At 43.0% G+C, this 15668-nt stretch overlaps 1 protein-coding gene and 1 non-coding gene across 3 annotated transcripts in view; one reads left to right on the top strand and one right to left on the bottom strand.

The window, feature by feature from the left end:
* The window catches only part of APH1B (aph-1 homolog B, gamma-secretase subunit), a 37728-nt gene extending 24835 nt beyond the window's left edge, over positions 1 to 12893 (bottom strand). Inside the window, exons 1-4 of one of the 2 annotated variants that reach the window (XM_068966627.1) lie at positions 12781 to 12893; positions 10703 to 10873; positions 4740 to 4810; positions 3246 to 3368 (exon numbers count right to left, since the gene is read on the bottom strand). In XM_068966627.1, coding sequence (XP_068822728.1) covers positions 3246 to 3368; positions 4740 to 4810; positions 10703 to 10873; positions 12781 to 12893 — 478 coding nt within the window. The remainder of the gene's footprint in view (positions 1 to 3245; positions 3369 to 4739; positions 4811 to 10702; positions 10874 to 12780) is intronic. The other variant, XM_068966628.1, reaches the window with a different exon arrangement.
* Positions 6839 to 6911, top strand: TRNAS-GGA (transfer RNA serine (anticodon GGA)). The gene has a single exon. It is a non-coding gene; the product is annotated as a tRNA-Ser (tRNA).
* Positions 12894 to 15668: the final 2775 nt, after the last annotated feature.

The raw sequence follows: 15668 nt of genomic DNA, 5'->3' as shown, positions 1-15668 counted from the left end.
AACCTATATGCAGGTCAGGAAGCAACAGCTAGAACTGGACATGGAACAACAGACTGGTTCCAAATAGGAAAAGGAGTACGTCAAGGCTGTATATTGTTACCCTGCTTATTTAACTTACATGCAGAGTACATCATGAGAAACGCTGGGCTGGAAGAAGCACAAGCTGGAATCAAGACTGCCGGGAGAAATATCAATAACCTCAGATATGCAGATGACACCACCCTTATGGCAGATAAAGTGAAGAGGAACTAAAAAGCCTCTTGATGAAAGTGAAAGAGGAGAGTGAAAAAGTTGGCTTAAAGCTCAACATTCAGAAAACGAAGATCATGGCATCTGGTCCCATCACTTCATGGGAAATAGATGGGGAAACTGGGGAAACAGTGGACACAGTGTCAGACTATTTTGGGGGGCTCCAAAATCACTGCAGATGGTGACTGCAGCCATGAAATTAAAAGATACTTACTCCTTGGAAGGAAAGTTATGACCAACCTAGATAGCATATTGAAAAGCAGAGACATTACTTTGCCAACAAAGATCCGTCTAGTCAAGGCTATGGTTTTTCCAGTGGTCATGGATGGATGTGAGAGTTGGATGGTGAAGAAAGCTGAGCGCTGAAGAATTGATGCTTTGGAACTGTGGTGTTGGAGAAGACTCTTGAGAGTCCCTTGAACTGCAAGGAGATCCAACCAGTCCATTCTGAAGGAGATCAGCCCTGGAATTTCTTTGGAAGGAATGATGGTAAAGCTGAAACTCCAGTACTCTGGCCACCTCATGTGAATAGTCGAGTCATTGGAAAAGACCCTGATGCTGGGAGGGATTGGGGGCAGGAGGAGAAGGGCACAACAGAGGATGAGATGGATGGATGGCATCACTGACTCGATGGACATGAGTCTGAGTGAACTCCGGGAGTTGGTGATGGACAGGGAGGCCTGGCGTGCTGTAATTCATGGGGTCGCAAAGAGTCGGACACGACTGAGCGATTGAACTGAACTGAACTTGGATAAAGGTGAACTCAACTATTTTTTTTTTAAAGAATACAGTACAGTTTATTTTTAAATGTTCAAAAGCAAGAAAACTAAATATATTTTTTCAGATACACACATGAAGGTAAAACTTCCAGGTTTTAGCTTCAGAGTAAAACATCTGTACATGTTAAAACCTAAGTTTCAGACCTGGCTAACCCAGGGACTGAACAACACAAAATCGGGCAACAGCTTCCTGTGGGGGAGGGGTGGGGGGGAGCAAGGGACTCTAAGTTCCTGCTGATGTCCCAGTTCTTAAGAAACAAGGAAGATGGGTTGTTACAGTTACAATTTTAGATATGCTACACACATCTTTTTAGATAAGTGACATTACCTCACATTAAATAAGAACCGTTTTCCTTCCGCTCAATTTCAAGATTAAATTATACTTTCCATGCCCCAAAGCGGCCAAGATGACAAACTATAAGGATTAGTCCTTACACTGACAATAAATAAAAACTAATAAAAACAAAAACAACATAGGCAGAACAGTTTGACCTAAATCACAGCAAGATCCTCTATGACTGACCTCCTAGAGTAATGGAAATAAAAACAGAAATAAACAAATGGGACCTGATTAAAAGTTTTTGCACAATGAAGGAAACTACAAGCAAAGTGAAAAGAAAACCGTCAGGATAGGAGAAAATAACAGCAAATGAAACACTGACAAAAGGTTAATCTTCAAAATATACAAGCAGCTCATGCAACCCATACCAGAAAAACAACACAATCAAAAAGTTGGGCAGAAGACCTAAACAGGCATTTCTCCAAAGAAGACATGCAGATGGCTAATCAACACATGAAAAGATGCTCAACATTGCTCGTTATTACAGAAATGCAAATAAAAACCACAACAAGGTATCATCTCACACCAGTCAGAACAGTCATCATCAAAACGTCTACAAACAATTAATGCTGGAGAGGGTGTGGAGAAAAGGGAACTTTTTGCACTGTTGGTGGGAATGCAAACTGGTATGGCCACTATGGAGAACAGTGTGGCTGCTAAGTCACTTCAGTCGTGTCCGACTCTGTGTGACCCCATAGACGGCAGCCCACCAGGCTCCCCCGTCCCTGGGATTCTCCAGGCAAGAACACTGGAGTGGGTTACCATTTCCTTCTCCAATGCATGGAAGTGAAAAGTGAAAGTGAAGTCGCTCAGTCGTGTCCGACCCTCAGCGACCCCATGGACTGCAGCCTTCCAGGCTCCTCTGTCCATGGGATTTTCCAAACAGTGTGGAGATTCCTTTAAAAACTAGGAATAAAACTACCATACGACCCAGAAATCCCACTACTGGGAAACCATAATTGAAAGAGACACATGTACCCCAGTGTTCCTTGCAGCACTATTTACAATAGCTAGGACATGGAAGCAATCTAGATGGCCATCAACAGGTGAAAGGATAAAGAAGTTGTGGTACAGATACACAATGGAATATTACTCAGCTATAAAAAGGAACACATTTGAGTCAGTTCTAATTAGGTTGATGAACCTAGAGCCTCTTAAATAGAGGGAAGTCAGTCAGAAAGACTAATATTGTATATTAACACGTTATCTGTGGAATCTAGAAAGATGGTACTGATGATTCCATTTGCAGGGCAGCAAAAGAGGTGCACACATAAAGATCAGACTTTTGGTGCCAGTCAGGGAGGGAGCAGGCAGGAGGACTCGAGAGCAGTACTGAAACACACATCACTATACGTACAACAGCCAGGGGGGACAAGCTGCAGATGCAGGAAACCCACTCTGCGACCACACAGTGGGGTGGGGTGGGGAGGGAGGTGGGAAGGAGGTTTAAGAGGGAGGGGACATGTGCATGCCGGTGGCTGTTTCCTGCTAAAGTACGGCAGAAACCATCACAATATTGTAAAGTAATTATCCTCCAATTAAAAATAAAATTTTAAAAATAATAAATAAAAATAATGCTGTTAGAACAAAAAAGCGTGTCGCCTATAAAAACTCACTTAAAATATATCAACTATACAGCAAAATTGTTAGTATAATAACAGAAAAATGAATTTTATACAAGCTAAATCCACTCTAAAATTCAATAATACCCTAACTGTAATTCTTACTTTCCTAGGTCTCTTTCATCTCAGTGTCTAACAGTACCTTGCCTTTAGAAGGTACAACATAAATTTCTATTCACTGGAATTCCTAAGCCAGGGAATTCCACTAAGGATGACCATAGACCAGATGTCTGAACATTCAAACCAGACACATACCTGAATTTAGGAAGAACTGGGGAGGGTCTCCATGAATGCCCACCATGCCTGGTCCCAAGGAGTCAGACAGGGTATTTACAAAGGAAAATACGCCACTCATGATTCCAAAGCCGAGGCCAGAAACTAAAGAGGAAGGAAAACACTGTTAAACCTTATTCACACTATGATTTCTCTTCAAATCAAATCCCCAAGGACTAGGGAACACTATTTTGCTTAAGGAAAAAGGGTGCACAGGCTGTTGGAGAAGCAGTGGAAAGTTGGCTCAGAAAAGGCAAGTGCTTGGCAAAATGATGAACCGGGGTGGGGGCCGGGGCGTGGGGGAACGGATAGTGAAATGTAGCAGAGAATTGAGAAACGACAGAAAGAGATCCAGGAGGGCTCTGAAGTGACAGGCGAGACAGAAGGATATGATATTAAAGCTCTGACTTTAATTCATGATAACAGAGTCTACGGAATTAATTGTGATGGAATTGAGCTTGAGGGGTGATTGCATTGTAAAAAGCGATCCCTCGGTCAAGCTGGGTGACTCAATTTAGGAACCTAGATCCAACCTTTAAACCATAATTCTGAAAGAAAAATATGAAAACATATTAACTGTTTTAATATGAAGTCTTTCCAGTACAAATTCATGAAATCAACCCAGAGAGGGTAACAGTAACATCACTTGGAAATTGTTAACTGGAGTGTATACATGTTAAAAAATCCTAACTGTCAAATTTGGTTAATAGTTAATGGACACACAGATAAGAGTCAATTGAAATCACTTTCCTTTATAAAAGGGCTCTGCTACTGCTGCTAAGTTGCTTCAGTCGTGTCTGACTCTGTGCGACCCCATAGACGGCAGCCTACCAGGCTCCTCCATCCCTGGGATTCTCTAGGCAAGAACACTGGATTGGGTTACCATTTCCTTCTCCAATGCGTGAAAGTGAAATTGCTTAGTCATGTCTGACTCTTCGTGATCTCATGGACTGCAGCCCACCAGGCTCCTCCGTCCATGAGATTTTCCAGTCGAGAGTACTGGAGTGGGGTACCATTGCCTTCTCCATATAAAAGGGCTCTAGAAAGCTATAAAAATTTAAAAAAATATATACCAATAGGCCAATGCAGTAGTAAAATACTGCTGCTGCTGCTAAGTCACTTCAGTCGTGTCTGACTCTGTGCGACCCCATAGACGGCAGCCTACCAGGCTCCTCTATCCCTGGGATTCTCCAGGCAAGAACACTGGAGTGGGTTGCCATTTCCTTCTCCAATGCATGAAAGTGAAAAGTGAAAGGGAAGTCGCTCAGTCGTGTCCGATTCTTAGCGACCCCATGGACTGCAGCCTCCAAGGCTCCTCCATCCATGGGATTTTCCAGGCAAGAACACTGGAGTGGGGTGCCATTGCCTTCTCCGAAATGCTACTAGAAACCCACAAAGCTATAAAAGATAAAAATGGCTTTTAGGTCAAGTTTTTTTTTTTTTTAATCTTCACAACACTATGCAGCTCTAACTTACCATAAGCCAGCAATCTCATAGAGGGTGCTTTCTCATATGGGTTTATAATCTTCAAACCCTCACTGGCTTTCCTAAAATAAAAACACACATATAATTTTTTTAAAGTATATATCAGAAAAACACATAAGGTATCTTAAAATTCAGATACTTAATGAGGTTTTTGATCAGATTATACACTAAATCTGAAATCCATTTACATGAATACAACAAAGCTTCAATTAACTAAAATCAACGAAAATTTCCAACCAACTTTTGCCTTTTATCTGACATTCACAAAGAATAGGAAAAAATAATATAACAAGCCATCAGGATTGGGTTTAATAAGGGGGAAAAAAGCAATATTTATGACTAAGCTTGTGTGTTAAGTGACTTCAGTCATATCCAACTCTATGTGACCCTATGTACTGTAGCCCGCCAGGCTCCTCTGTCCAGGATTCTCCAGGCAAGAATACTGGAGTGGGTTGCCCCACCCAAGGACTGAACTCTCATCTCTTATTCTCCTGTAATGGCAGGTGATTTTTTACCACTAGCACCACCATGACTAAGCTTCAGTATCAGTTTAGTCTCTCAGTCGTGTCCGACTTTTTGTAACCCCATGGACTGCAGCACGCCAGGCCTTCCTGTCCATCACCAACTTCAGGAGTTTACTCAAACTCATGTCCATTGAGTCAGTGATGCCATCCAACCATATCATCCTCTGCCGTCCCCTTCTCCTCCCACCTTCAATCTTTCCCAGCAGCAGGCTCTTTTCAAATGAGTCAGTTCTTTGCATCAGGTGGCCAAAGTATTGGAGTTTCAGCTTCAACATCAGTCCTTTCAATGAACACCCAGGACTGATCTCCTTTAGGATAGACTGGTTGGATCTCCTTGCAGTCCATGGGACTCTCAAGAGTCTTCTCCAACACCACAGTTCAAAAGCATCAATTCTTCAGCGCTCAGCTTTCTTTGTAGTCCAACTCTCACATCCATACACGACTACTGGAAAAACCATAGCCCTGACTAGACGGACCTTTGGCAAAGTTGGCAAAGTAATGTCTCTGCTTTTAATATGCTTCCATTTGGAAGCATCATTTAGTACAGGGACATGAGCCAGAATTTACGTGACTGTGATCTTCTTTCTCTGGAACCATAACCACCTGAAATACCCAAGTAGCCTATATAAACTCACCTATCACAGGAGTGCTTTGAAAGGCTAATGCTTACAGACCTACATAATAGCAATACTCTCCATCAACAAACAGATATAATGGTATAATAGAATCAATATATTTTGGAGGACTTCTGTTTTATATAAATTGCTCAGTAATGAATAAAAGATTTTTGATATTTAGTATAACAAAGTACTGTTATCACAAATATATTAAAGCTCTAAACTTAAAAGTTTTGTAAACGTCCTCCTTCTATGAGGAAGGAAAGGTCTAGGGCACCAACAGTTCTCAGCGCCAGTATCAGGAAGTGAAAAAGGAAAAGGCACCATCATCAGCTTCCAAGTTCTTGATGGACACAACCCACAACTTATGACATGAGGGACAGTGATTTTAATTTCACCATTTTACTGAAATGGAAATTTTTTGTTTGCATTTATTATTGTTTCTAAGAACAAAACAGAAAAAGCTCAATTTTTTGAAATATAAACTTTTAAAAACATATGATAAATCATACCAGCTTTCTTGTATGCTCTGATTCACTCCACATGTATGTGTAGGAGTGGGAAAGTACCACAGAATATGCATGTAAATACATTATTTTAGAATTTTTTAAAATAGACTTAGGCCTTTTAAAAAGTTGGAGCAATGATTATCTTACTACTTCTATAAGTGATTTTTTAAATTACCAAATCTTTATGGTATCAGCATTACCAGACAACTGAGACTGCAAAAGCTTCACTTTGAGCCGAAAAAATTCTAGTGTATATTTTCGGCAATATGCAGGACCATAACTAGGATTTTTATTTCCTTCTAATTAAGATAGAAAAAACTCATTTGTGGTCGCATGTCAATTTCTCACAGTGCAATGCTTTGCTAGGCTGAAAGTTACAATTCATTCATTCAAGATGAAGTACTGTTCCTAAGGCCTGAGTCATGAAATAAATTGGGATTTCCCTGGTGGCTCAGAGGTTAAAGCATCTGCCTGGAATGCAGGAGACCCAGGTTCGAGCCCTGGGTTGGGGAGATCCCCTGGAGAAGGAAATGGCAACCCACTCTAGTACTCTTGCCTGGAGAATCCCATGGAGGGAGGAGCCTGGTAGGCTATACAGTCCATGGGGTCACAAGGAGTCGGACACGACTGAGTGACTTCACTTTCACTTTCACAATGATAAGTGGGCTTCCCTGGTGGCTCTCAGTGGTAAAGAGTCTGCCTGCCAATGCAGGAGATGCATGTTTGATTCCTGGGTTGATACCCTGGAGAAGGAAATGGCAACGCACTCCAGTATTCTTGCCTTGAGAATTCCATGGACAGAGAAGCCTTGAAGGCTACAGTCCATGGGGCTACAAAAAAGCTGGACACTACTGAAGTGACTAAACAACAAACAACAATAAATACTTTGATTCAATTCCATATATATATATATATATAAAACTGGTGTAAGCTCTCCACATTTTAATCTTGGCACCAAATTCAGGTAGCAAAAATTTTATTGAGGCAGTACTTTAAACTTAAAAGTTCAAAACCTACCTTGGCAGTGGAGATAGTTAAAATATTGATTAAACTGAAGTTCCTATATTTAATTTGGTGAAGCCTAAGACAGCAACTTAAATGTATCTATATAAGTGTTCAGTTCAGTCGCTTAGTCATGTCTGACTCTTTGCGACTCCATGAATCGCAGCACGTTAGTCATGATTAAAGTACATAATTCTCAAACTTGCTTTAACATGTAACTATATAACATCCTTATATGCAGAGTACATCATGGGAAATGCTGGGCTGGAAGAAACACAAGCTGGAATCAAGATTTCCGGGAGAAATGTCAATAACCTCAGATATGCAGATGACACCACCCTTATGGCAGAAAGTGAAGAGGAACTAAAAAGCCTCTTGATGAAAGTGAAAGAGGAGAGTGAAAATGTTGGCTTAAAGCTCAACATTCAGAAAACGAAGATCATGGCATCTGGTCCCATCACTTCATGGGAAATAGATGGGGAAACAGTGGAAACAGTGTCAGACTTTATTTTTGGGGGGCTCCAAAATCACTGCAGATGGTGACTGCAGCCATGAAATTAAAAGACACTTACTCCTTGGAAGAAAAGTTATGACCAACCTAGATAGCATATTCAAAAGCAGAGACATTACTTTGCTGACTAAGGTCCATCTAGTCAAGGCTATGGTTTTTCCAGTGGTCATGTATGGATGTGAGAGTTGGACTGTGAAGAAGGCCGAGTGCCGAAGAATTGATTCTTTTGAACTGTGGTGTTGGAGAAGACTCTTGAGAGTCCCTTGGACTGCAAGGAGATCCAACCAGTCCATTCTGAAGGAGATCAGCCCTGGGATTTCTTTGGAAGGAATGATGCTAAAGCTGAAACTCCAGTACTCTGGCCACCTCATGTGAAGAGTTGAGTCATTGGAAAAAGACCCTGATGCTGGGAGGGATTGGGGGCAGGATGAGAAGGGGATGACAGAGGATGAGATGGCTGGATGGCATCACTGACTCGATGGACGTGAATCTGAGTGAACTCCAGGAGTTGGTGATGGACAGGGAGGCCTGGTGTGCTGCGATTCATGGGGTTGCAAAGAGTCGGACATGACTGAGCGACTGAACTGAACTGATATAACATCCAACATTTTTAAAATGTGCTAGGAAAATATTTGTCATATTCCAAAGGTTTGTTGCAGATCCATTTTGTAGAGGCAAACAAAGGCACCTGTTAATACATATCTGTCCTATTATTTATCTGCAAATCTCCAAAGGTCCTTTTGGAGGACCAAATATGGTTTCCCCAGAAGGCCAAGGAGGCTTCTCTGAATTTCCTGGCCTGACAGCCTGCAGACTGACAGCAATACTTCCTTCCACATGTGGTCCTATGCCCTCACTACCCTCATTAAAAAGGGTAACCCATGGGGAACTTCCTGGCAGTCCAGTGGTTAGAACTCCGCACTTTCATCGCCATGGCGCAGGTTCAATCCTTGGTCAGGGAACTAAGATCCCACAAGCAGCACAGCAATAGCCGCCGCCCCTCCCCCGCCTCCCCGCAAAAAGGCAACTCATGTTGGGCTTGTTGTCTTTTGGAACCTCGGATTAGAGCCAATAAAGCTTTGCTTTTCAGGTGGAAATCATCAAGAAAGACAACAGTAAAGAACAGCAGATACTCAGTTAGCCAATCCAGGTAACTGAGGTTGTAGAATCTCAGGTCCTAAAGGGTTATTACTAAAGCCAGGACCTGATCTCTGAAAATCTACTGAAATTAGAAAACGCAAACCTAATGTGAGCCAATGACGATGACCTTAGAGTAAGAAAGTCCAGTGCAATCAGAAGCTGGGTTAAGAGAAAAGTGCCCTGTCAACGGTGGGAGGGGCCCTGCTTTCTGAACCACTTTGACCACAGCGGGGCACTGTGCTGGGTCCTGGGCACAGGTAAACCCCAGGCACTGCCAGAAAGGGGTGTGTCCACTGACATAAAAGAACAGAGATAGGAAAAGATTTGGAAACCACACCCGCGTCTTCTGAGGGCCAGGTGAGAAAATGAGGAATGCACAGCCTTGAAAGAGAGAAGATGACAACCACGCGAGAAACTGCTTGCCTGTGCACAGCAGAGGTGAGAAAGAGGGGAGATTTTTATTACCTTAACATAGTCTACAGTAAAAATTAAATTTGGAATGGCAGTTAACTGCTGCAAGCCAGAAATATTCAACCATAGCTGAATGTCCCTCTCTTAAGGATACTGTAATTCCCATGGAACCTGAAATGTTATCTTTAATTTTTATCTGTTGCTCTTTAATATTTCCAGGAACTAATGAAACTTTCATTTTTAAACCTTTTCTAAGATACTACTTTTGTTTCTAAGCAATGGCTTCCTGGTTTTCTACTGGTGGTTTAAATTGCTTCACTATTAAAATTTCAGTATCTGTTATTAAAAGCATCCAGTAAAAAATACAGAAGCCTTGGCATTTTGGCAGGAGTAAAGGATCAAAAGCCTATTACAAGAGATGCTATTGAGGTCCTTTCTGTCTTGGTTGCACCCTTGCAATTCATAAAGTGCTTTAATGAACTCATTTGCAGAAATGAAAAAGCAGCACATTTATCATTCTAACTAAGCATTACTATGTAATCAAAGCCAAACTCATGACTGCCAGAAGGAAAATACTATTCCAAGTTCAAGTTGTGCTTTCAAACAGTGGTTTCACGTGCGCTCCTCATGGATCCTACAGATGACCTACTCTCTGGCCTAGAAAGGGAACTCATGCCCACTTTTTAAAAAAATGTATTTTTCTATTACAGACATGAAATCAAATGACATTATCACAAAATGAACACCTGTTTCCCCCAATACAGTCAAAATTATGGCAAGCATAACTGCCATAGGAATTATCTATTTTAGGTGATGTCAAAATAATTCTGATTTGGAACAGTTTTTGTACTTGTTTCAATGACTTTCTCTACCTTTATTTTTCTCTACGGCACTTATCTTGTAATATACAATGTATTTTCTTATTTATTCATTTGTTGTCTCTTTCCACTATAAGGTACCACCATGAGACTGTCTTTTAATCATGATGTATCCCCAGTACCCAGAGAAGTGCACAGCATTAAGCAAATTCTCAAGACATATTTTTTGAATGAGTGAAGGAAGGAATGAGGGCCCACAACTCAAAATACTCAATATTTTCAGGCTGGAAATGTACGATCCCCTGGCTTGGAACTATGTACGAAGACATGGACCTTCAAATACAACATATTAATGTTTCAAATTACTAAATAATAATTCAAAAAACACTGGGGGAAAAAAGTAAACCAAACACTTAACTTACTTTAAAAGTTTATAATATGCAAACCGGAACATTTCTTGGATAAGGACTGAGATTAACACTCCAAAAATCAGCAAATATTTCTCTCTTGGTTCATCTTTGTTACCAATAAGGGTTGCTGTCGTGAACCAAATGAGGGAAGAAAACAGCAGAGACACCAACCAGAAGAAAGCTCTGAAAATTGGAAGGGAAAACAGTTATAAGTGAACAGGATCAAAAACGATTTAAAAGCAGGAAAGAAAAAAGGGACTTCCTTGGTCATCCAGTGGTTAGGACTCTGAGCTTCCAATGCAGGGAGAGCAGGTTCGATTCTTGGTTGGGGAATAAGATCCCACATATCACATGGCAAAAAAAATAATAATAATAATAATAAAATGTACAGGCTGCCACATAACACTGAGCAGGATTCCATGTGCTATACACAGCAGGTTCTGGTTATTCATTTTAAATACAGCAGTGTGGTTTGGGGGAGAATGGATACGTGTATCCATATGGCTGAGTCCTTTGCTCTTCACCTTAATCTACCACAACATTGTAACTGGCTACAGCCCAAAACAAAGTAAAAAGTTAAAAATAAATAAAATGTATAGAGCCAAGAGATGCTGCTTACAGCTGAAAGAATTACATATAAAATAAGTAAATAAAAACAAAAACAAAACCCTGCTTGAGAAGAAAGAGATTTCCTGACAGAAAATGTTCAACTGTTCTCAATCAATGTGCAGTTTCCCTGGTGAAACAAACATGCAGTCCAAGAGGAATTTGAAATTTTTCGTTAAAAAATCACTTTTTTCAGTGACCCTTCTTTTTGTAAGTACATCTGAAGACTATTTGCCAAGGACTGTCTGGCTGGAAATTTCGTTATTTGCTAATTAAGCTTCCTAATTAAAGCTTTGTCCACTGATGTGTAAATATTTTTTCCAGGAAAATGTCTATGTCTCTATTAACAGAACAGTTGTTTAAAATCCAGATGTTGAAAGCCTGTGCTCTGATCTAGATCAGTTTCCCAGGTCTGGGTTTTACAACATTCCTGTGGAGTTTAATGATTATAACAAGCTTTACAGACTTTCTACCCAAATCTCTATTGTATTTTGTTTTGTTTTACTCGGCCACATAGGGTCTTAGTTGTGGCCAGCAGGTGTGGTTACCCCGCGGCAGGCATGTCGGATCTTGGTTCCCCAACCAGGATCAAACCAGAGTCCCCTGAACTTAATGGCAGATTCTTAACCACTGGACCACCAGTGAAGTCCCTCTATATTGGTTTTTAAATGACTCTTGTGATGCAGCACTTTCAACACAGTGTGAGTGGTGAAGAAGTTCAGAAAAGGTGGGACTCACTGGCCTGGCCTCGCCGTTTCTCCTGATGCCAATTGAGACTCAACAGCACAGAGGGTCATGGGGAAGCTCCAGTAAGAGCTGCCAGACAGGTGAAAACTGGCATTACGATCACATTCGCCACAGGAGTTCGGTATTGACCAAGCTCCTGGAAAGAGATGCACTACAGGTGATGCGGAGTTTTCACAGGCTTCTTACCCTCTGGCCGCATACCTGGGTCACCTGGGTCTCTTACATTGCATAGTCCGAATCCCACCCCCTAGACATTCCTATTCAGTTGATCACGGGTAGGGATTGGGCAGGAGTGTGTTTTAAAGCACCTGATCCCCAGATGCTTAAGGGCTCTTAACTAGTTTGGGATTAGAGATGCCTGTTTGAATCTGAGGGGCGCTCTCTCCAAATAAATCAAAAATGCATATTTGAAGTTATCCACAATTCTTTACACAGTTTTAATGTATGACGAACGCCCACCCACGGACCCTAGGCAAAGACTACCGAGCCAAGCGCCAGGGTTTTCTGAGACCCACGGCGTGAGCTCCTTCACGACGTGAGCTCGCTCTCTGAGGTCGCCGACCCTCGGAGGAGGGCAAGAAGTCCCAGGGAAAGGGGTCTCAGCTCTCCCACTTCCAATCATTCTCCGCTCTAAAGCCCAACGTGATCGAGATGTTTGGTGGGGCGCCAGGGATCGCGGGTACCCCCGGCGGGGGAGGGGAGCCCCGGGTCCAGGTTTCCCGGAGCAACCGCCTTACCCAATGATGAGAAAGATGATGCGTAACGGCTCGGTGACGATGGTGAAGATGTAGAGGGCGAGCGCAGGCCCGAAGGCAATGAAGGCGCAGCCGAAGAACACAGCCGCCGTCATGGCGACCGCAGAAGCCTGCCGGGGGTGAGGGGGGGGGGCCCTGGCCTGGACACTGGGGCGCAGAGCGCCGAACCAGCTGAGCACCGGGACGAGGGCGGGGCAGGACCAGGGACTGGAGGCGGGGCGAGAGCGGGGCGCCGCGGCGGGCGAGGGCGTGGTGGAGGCGGGGCGAGGTGCGCCAATGGGCGGGCCGCGGCGGTGGGCGGACCGCGGCGGAAGCACCGGGCGCTGCGCGGCGAAGGGCGGGGCGGGGCGCGGCGAAGGGCGGGGCGCGGCGGGGCGCGGCGAAGGGCGGGGCGGGGCGGGGCGCGGCGAAGGGCGGGGCGCGGCGAAGGGCGGGGCGCGGCGGGGCGGGGCGGGGCGCGGCGGGGCGGGGCGGGGCGCGGCGGGGCGGGGCGGGGCGCGGCGGGGCGCAGCGGGGCGGGGCGGGCCTCACCAGGCTTCCGCTCTGGAATCGTTGTTGTTGTTGGTTGCTTGCTCAGTCCTCGTGGACTCTGCGAGCCCGTGGACTGCAGCACCAGGCTTCACTGTCCTTCACCATCTCCCGGAGTTTGCTCAAATTCTTGTCCATTGAGTTGGTGATGCCATCCAACTATCTCATCCTCTGTCGCCCCTTCTCTTGCCTTCAGTCTTTCCCAGCATCAGGATGAGCTGGCTCTTCGCATCAGGTGGCCAAAGTATTGGAGCTTCAGCTTCAGCATCAGTCCTTCCAATGAATATTCAGGATTGATTTCCTTTAGGGTTGACTAGTTTGATCTCCTTCCAGTCCAAGGGACTCTCGAGAGTCTTCTCCAATAACACAGTTTGAAAGCATCAATTCTTTGGTGCTCAGTCTTCTTTATGGTCCAACTCTCACATACATACATGACTACTGGTAAAACCATAGCCTTGACTAGATGGAACTTTGTCAGCAAAGTAATGTCTCTGCTTTTTAATGAACTGTCTAGGTTCCTCACAGCTTTTCTTCTAAGGAGCAAGCATCTTTTAATTTCATGGCTGCAGTCATTTGCAGTGATTTTGGAGCACAAGAAAATAGTCTTTTACTGTTTCTATTGTTTCCCCATCTATTTGCCATGAAGTGATGGTACCGGATGCCATGATCTTAGTTTTCTGAATGTTGAGTTTTAAGCCAGCTTTTTCACTCTCCTCTTTCACTTCCATCAAGAGGCTCTTTAGTTCCTCTTCGCTTTCTGCCATAAGGATGGTGTTATGTGCATATCAGAGGTTATTGATATTTCTCCCGGCAATTTTGATTCCAGCTTATGCTTCATCCAGCCCAGCATTTCCCATGATATACACTGCATATAAGTTAAATAAGCAGGGTGACAACATACAGCCTTGACATACTCCTCTCCCAATTTGGAACCAGTCTGTTGTTCCATGTCTAGTTCTAACATGTCTCAAGGTGTAGTAGCTTCTGATCCAGAGGCAGAGATCGCTGGAGATTTTAGAATTGGAGCAAAGCACTCAGTCCCCTGCTGCCACTAACTGTATACATCAAGCTGGCCAAGGACACCAGCTGTGAGATGCCTAAGAGGAGTGGAGGTCCCCAACCCCTTTTGTATCCAGGACAGGGGAAGATTCCAGATCAACTGAAGAAGAACACACAGGACATAGGCAGGATTCCATTTCTAAACAAAGGAGTCTTTTTTTTAAAGGACATTATGCCATTTGTTGACTGTACAAAACTGTAGCTGGAGTGGCTGTGACGACCCAGGTGATAACTCTCAGACTGTAAAAGCCCCGTCTCGGGGTTGTTTTGGTGAGCTAGTTTTATTTGTACTCCACTCCTGCCAAGTCTTTAAAAAATTGTTTTGAAGGCATTCATAGTAACAGGAACATCTCCCTGCTCAGTTTTTACCCGTTTGTCTCTCCCATTAATACATAAAATTTTGGAGGGCAGGGTTTTTGTTTTGTTCTTTGTTGTTTGCACAACAGCAGTGGCTCAGATGGTAAAGAATCTGCCTGCAATTCAGGAGACCTGTGTTGTATCCCAAGGTTTGGAAGTTCCCCTAGAGAAGCGAATGGCTACCCACTCCAGTATTCTTGCCTTCAGAGCAGAAGAGGGTGGTCACTAAATACCTATTCAATGAATGAAATAATTTTAAAAGTGGAATTCACAAACATTTGATACTTTATATTAATTGAACAGTTTCTGAGAGTTTTACAAATTAAAACCAGAAGGTTTATTTCCCTGATCATTCACATCTAATAAGATTTATCTCCATGTCTAACAGTTTGGTCTTAAGTCGCTCAATCTTGTCTGACTCTGTGACTCCATGGACTGGATGGAGCCTGCCAGACTCTTCTGTCCCTGGAATTCTTTAGGCAAGAATATTGGAATGGGGTTACCATTCCCTTCTCCAGGGGATCTTCCCAACCCTATGATTGAACCCAGGCCTCCTGCATTGCAGGCAGATTCTTTACTGTCTTAGCCACATTTAATGGGGATAATAATATTTAACATATTATGGATTATTTTGAGGATTTTGCCTGCTTGGTAAGTGCAATATAAGTGTTAGCCATTTCTACTTATTCTTTATCTATCATGAATAAAGCTATTGGGAATCAACACTGAAAAGACAAAAATTGGGACCTGAATGGAGATGTTTTGCGGCTCATTTCTTTATGGTAAAATGTCATCTTTGTCCATTTAAAATAGACTTATATAGTTTCTTTTTACTCCACAGAATTTTTCTTCATTTTGAAATGTCTTTTCCAGTATCTATTAAAACTCAGGTTGAGACAATAGTTGAAATTGATAAAGTGATTCAC

The sequence above is a fragment of the Capricornis sumatraensis genome, chromosome 2 (assembly GCF_032405125.1).
Source record: "Capricornis sumatraensis isolate serow.1 chromosome 2, serow.2, whole genome shotgun sequence".
Lineage (NCBI taxonomy): Eukaryota > Metazoa > Chordata > Mammalia > Artiodactyla > Bovidae > Capricornis > Capricornis sumatraensis.
Note: the sequence above shows the minus strand (reverse complement) of the source record. Positions and strands in the feature narration are given on the sequence as shown.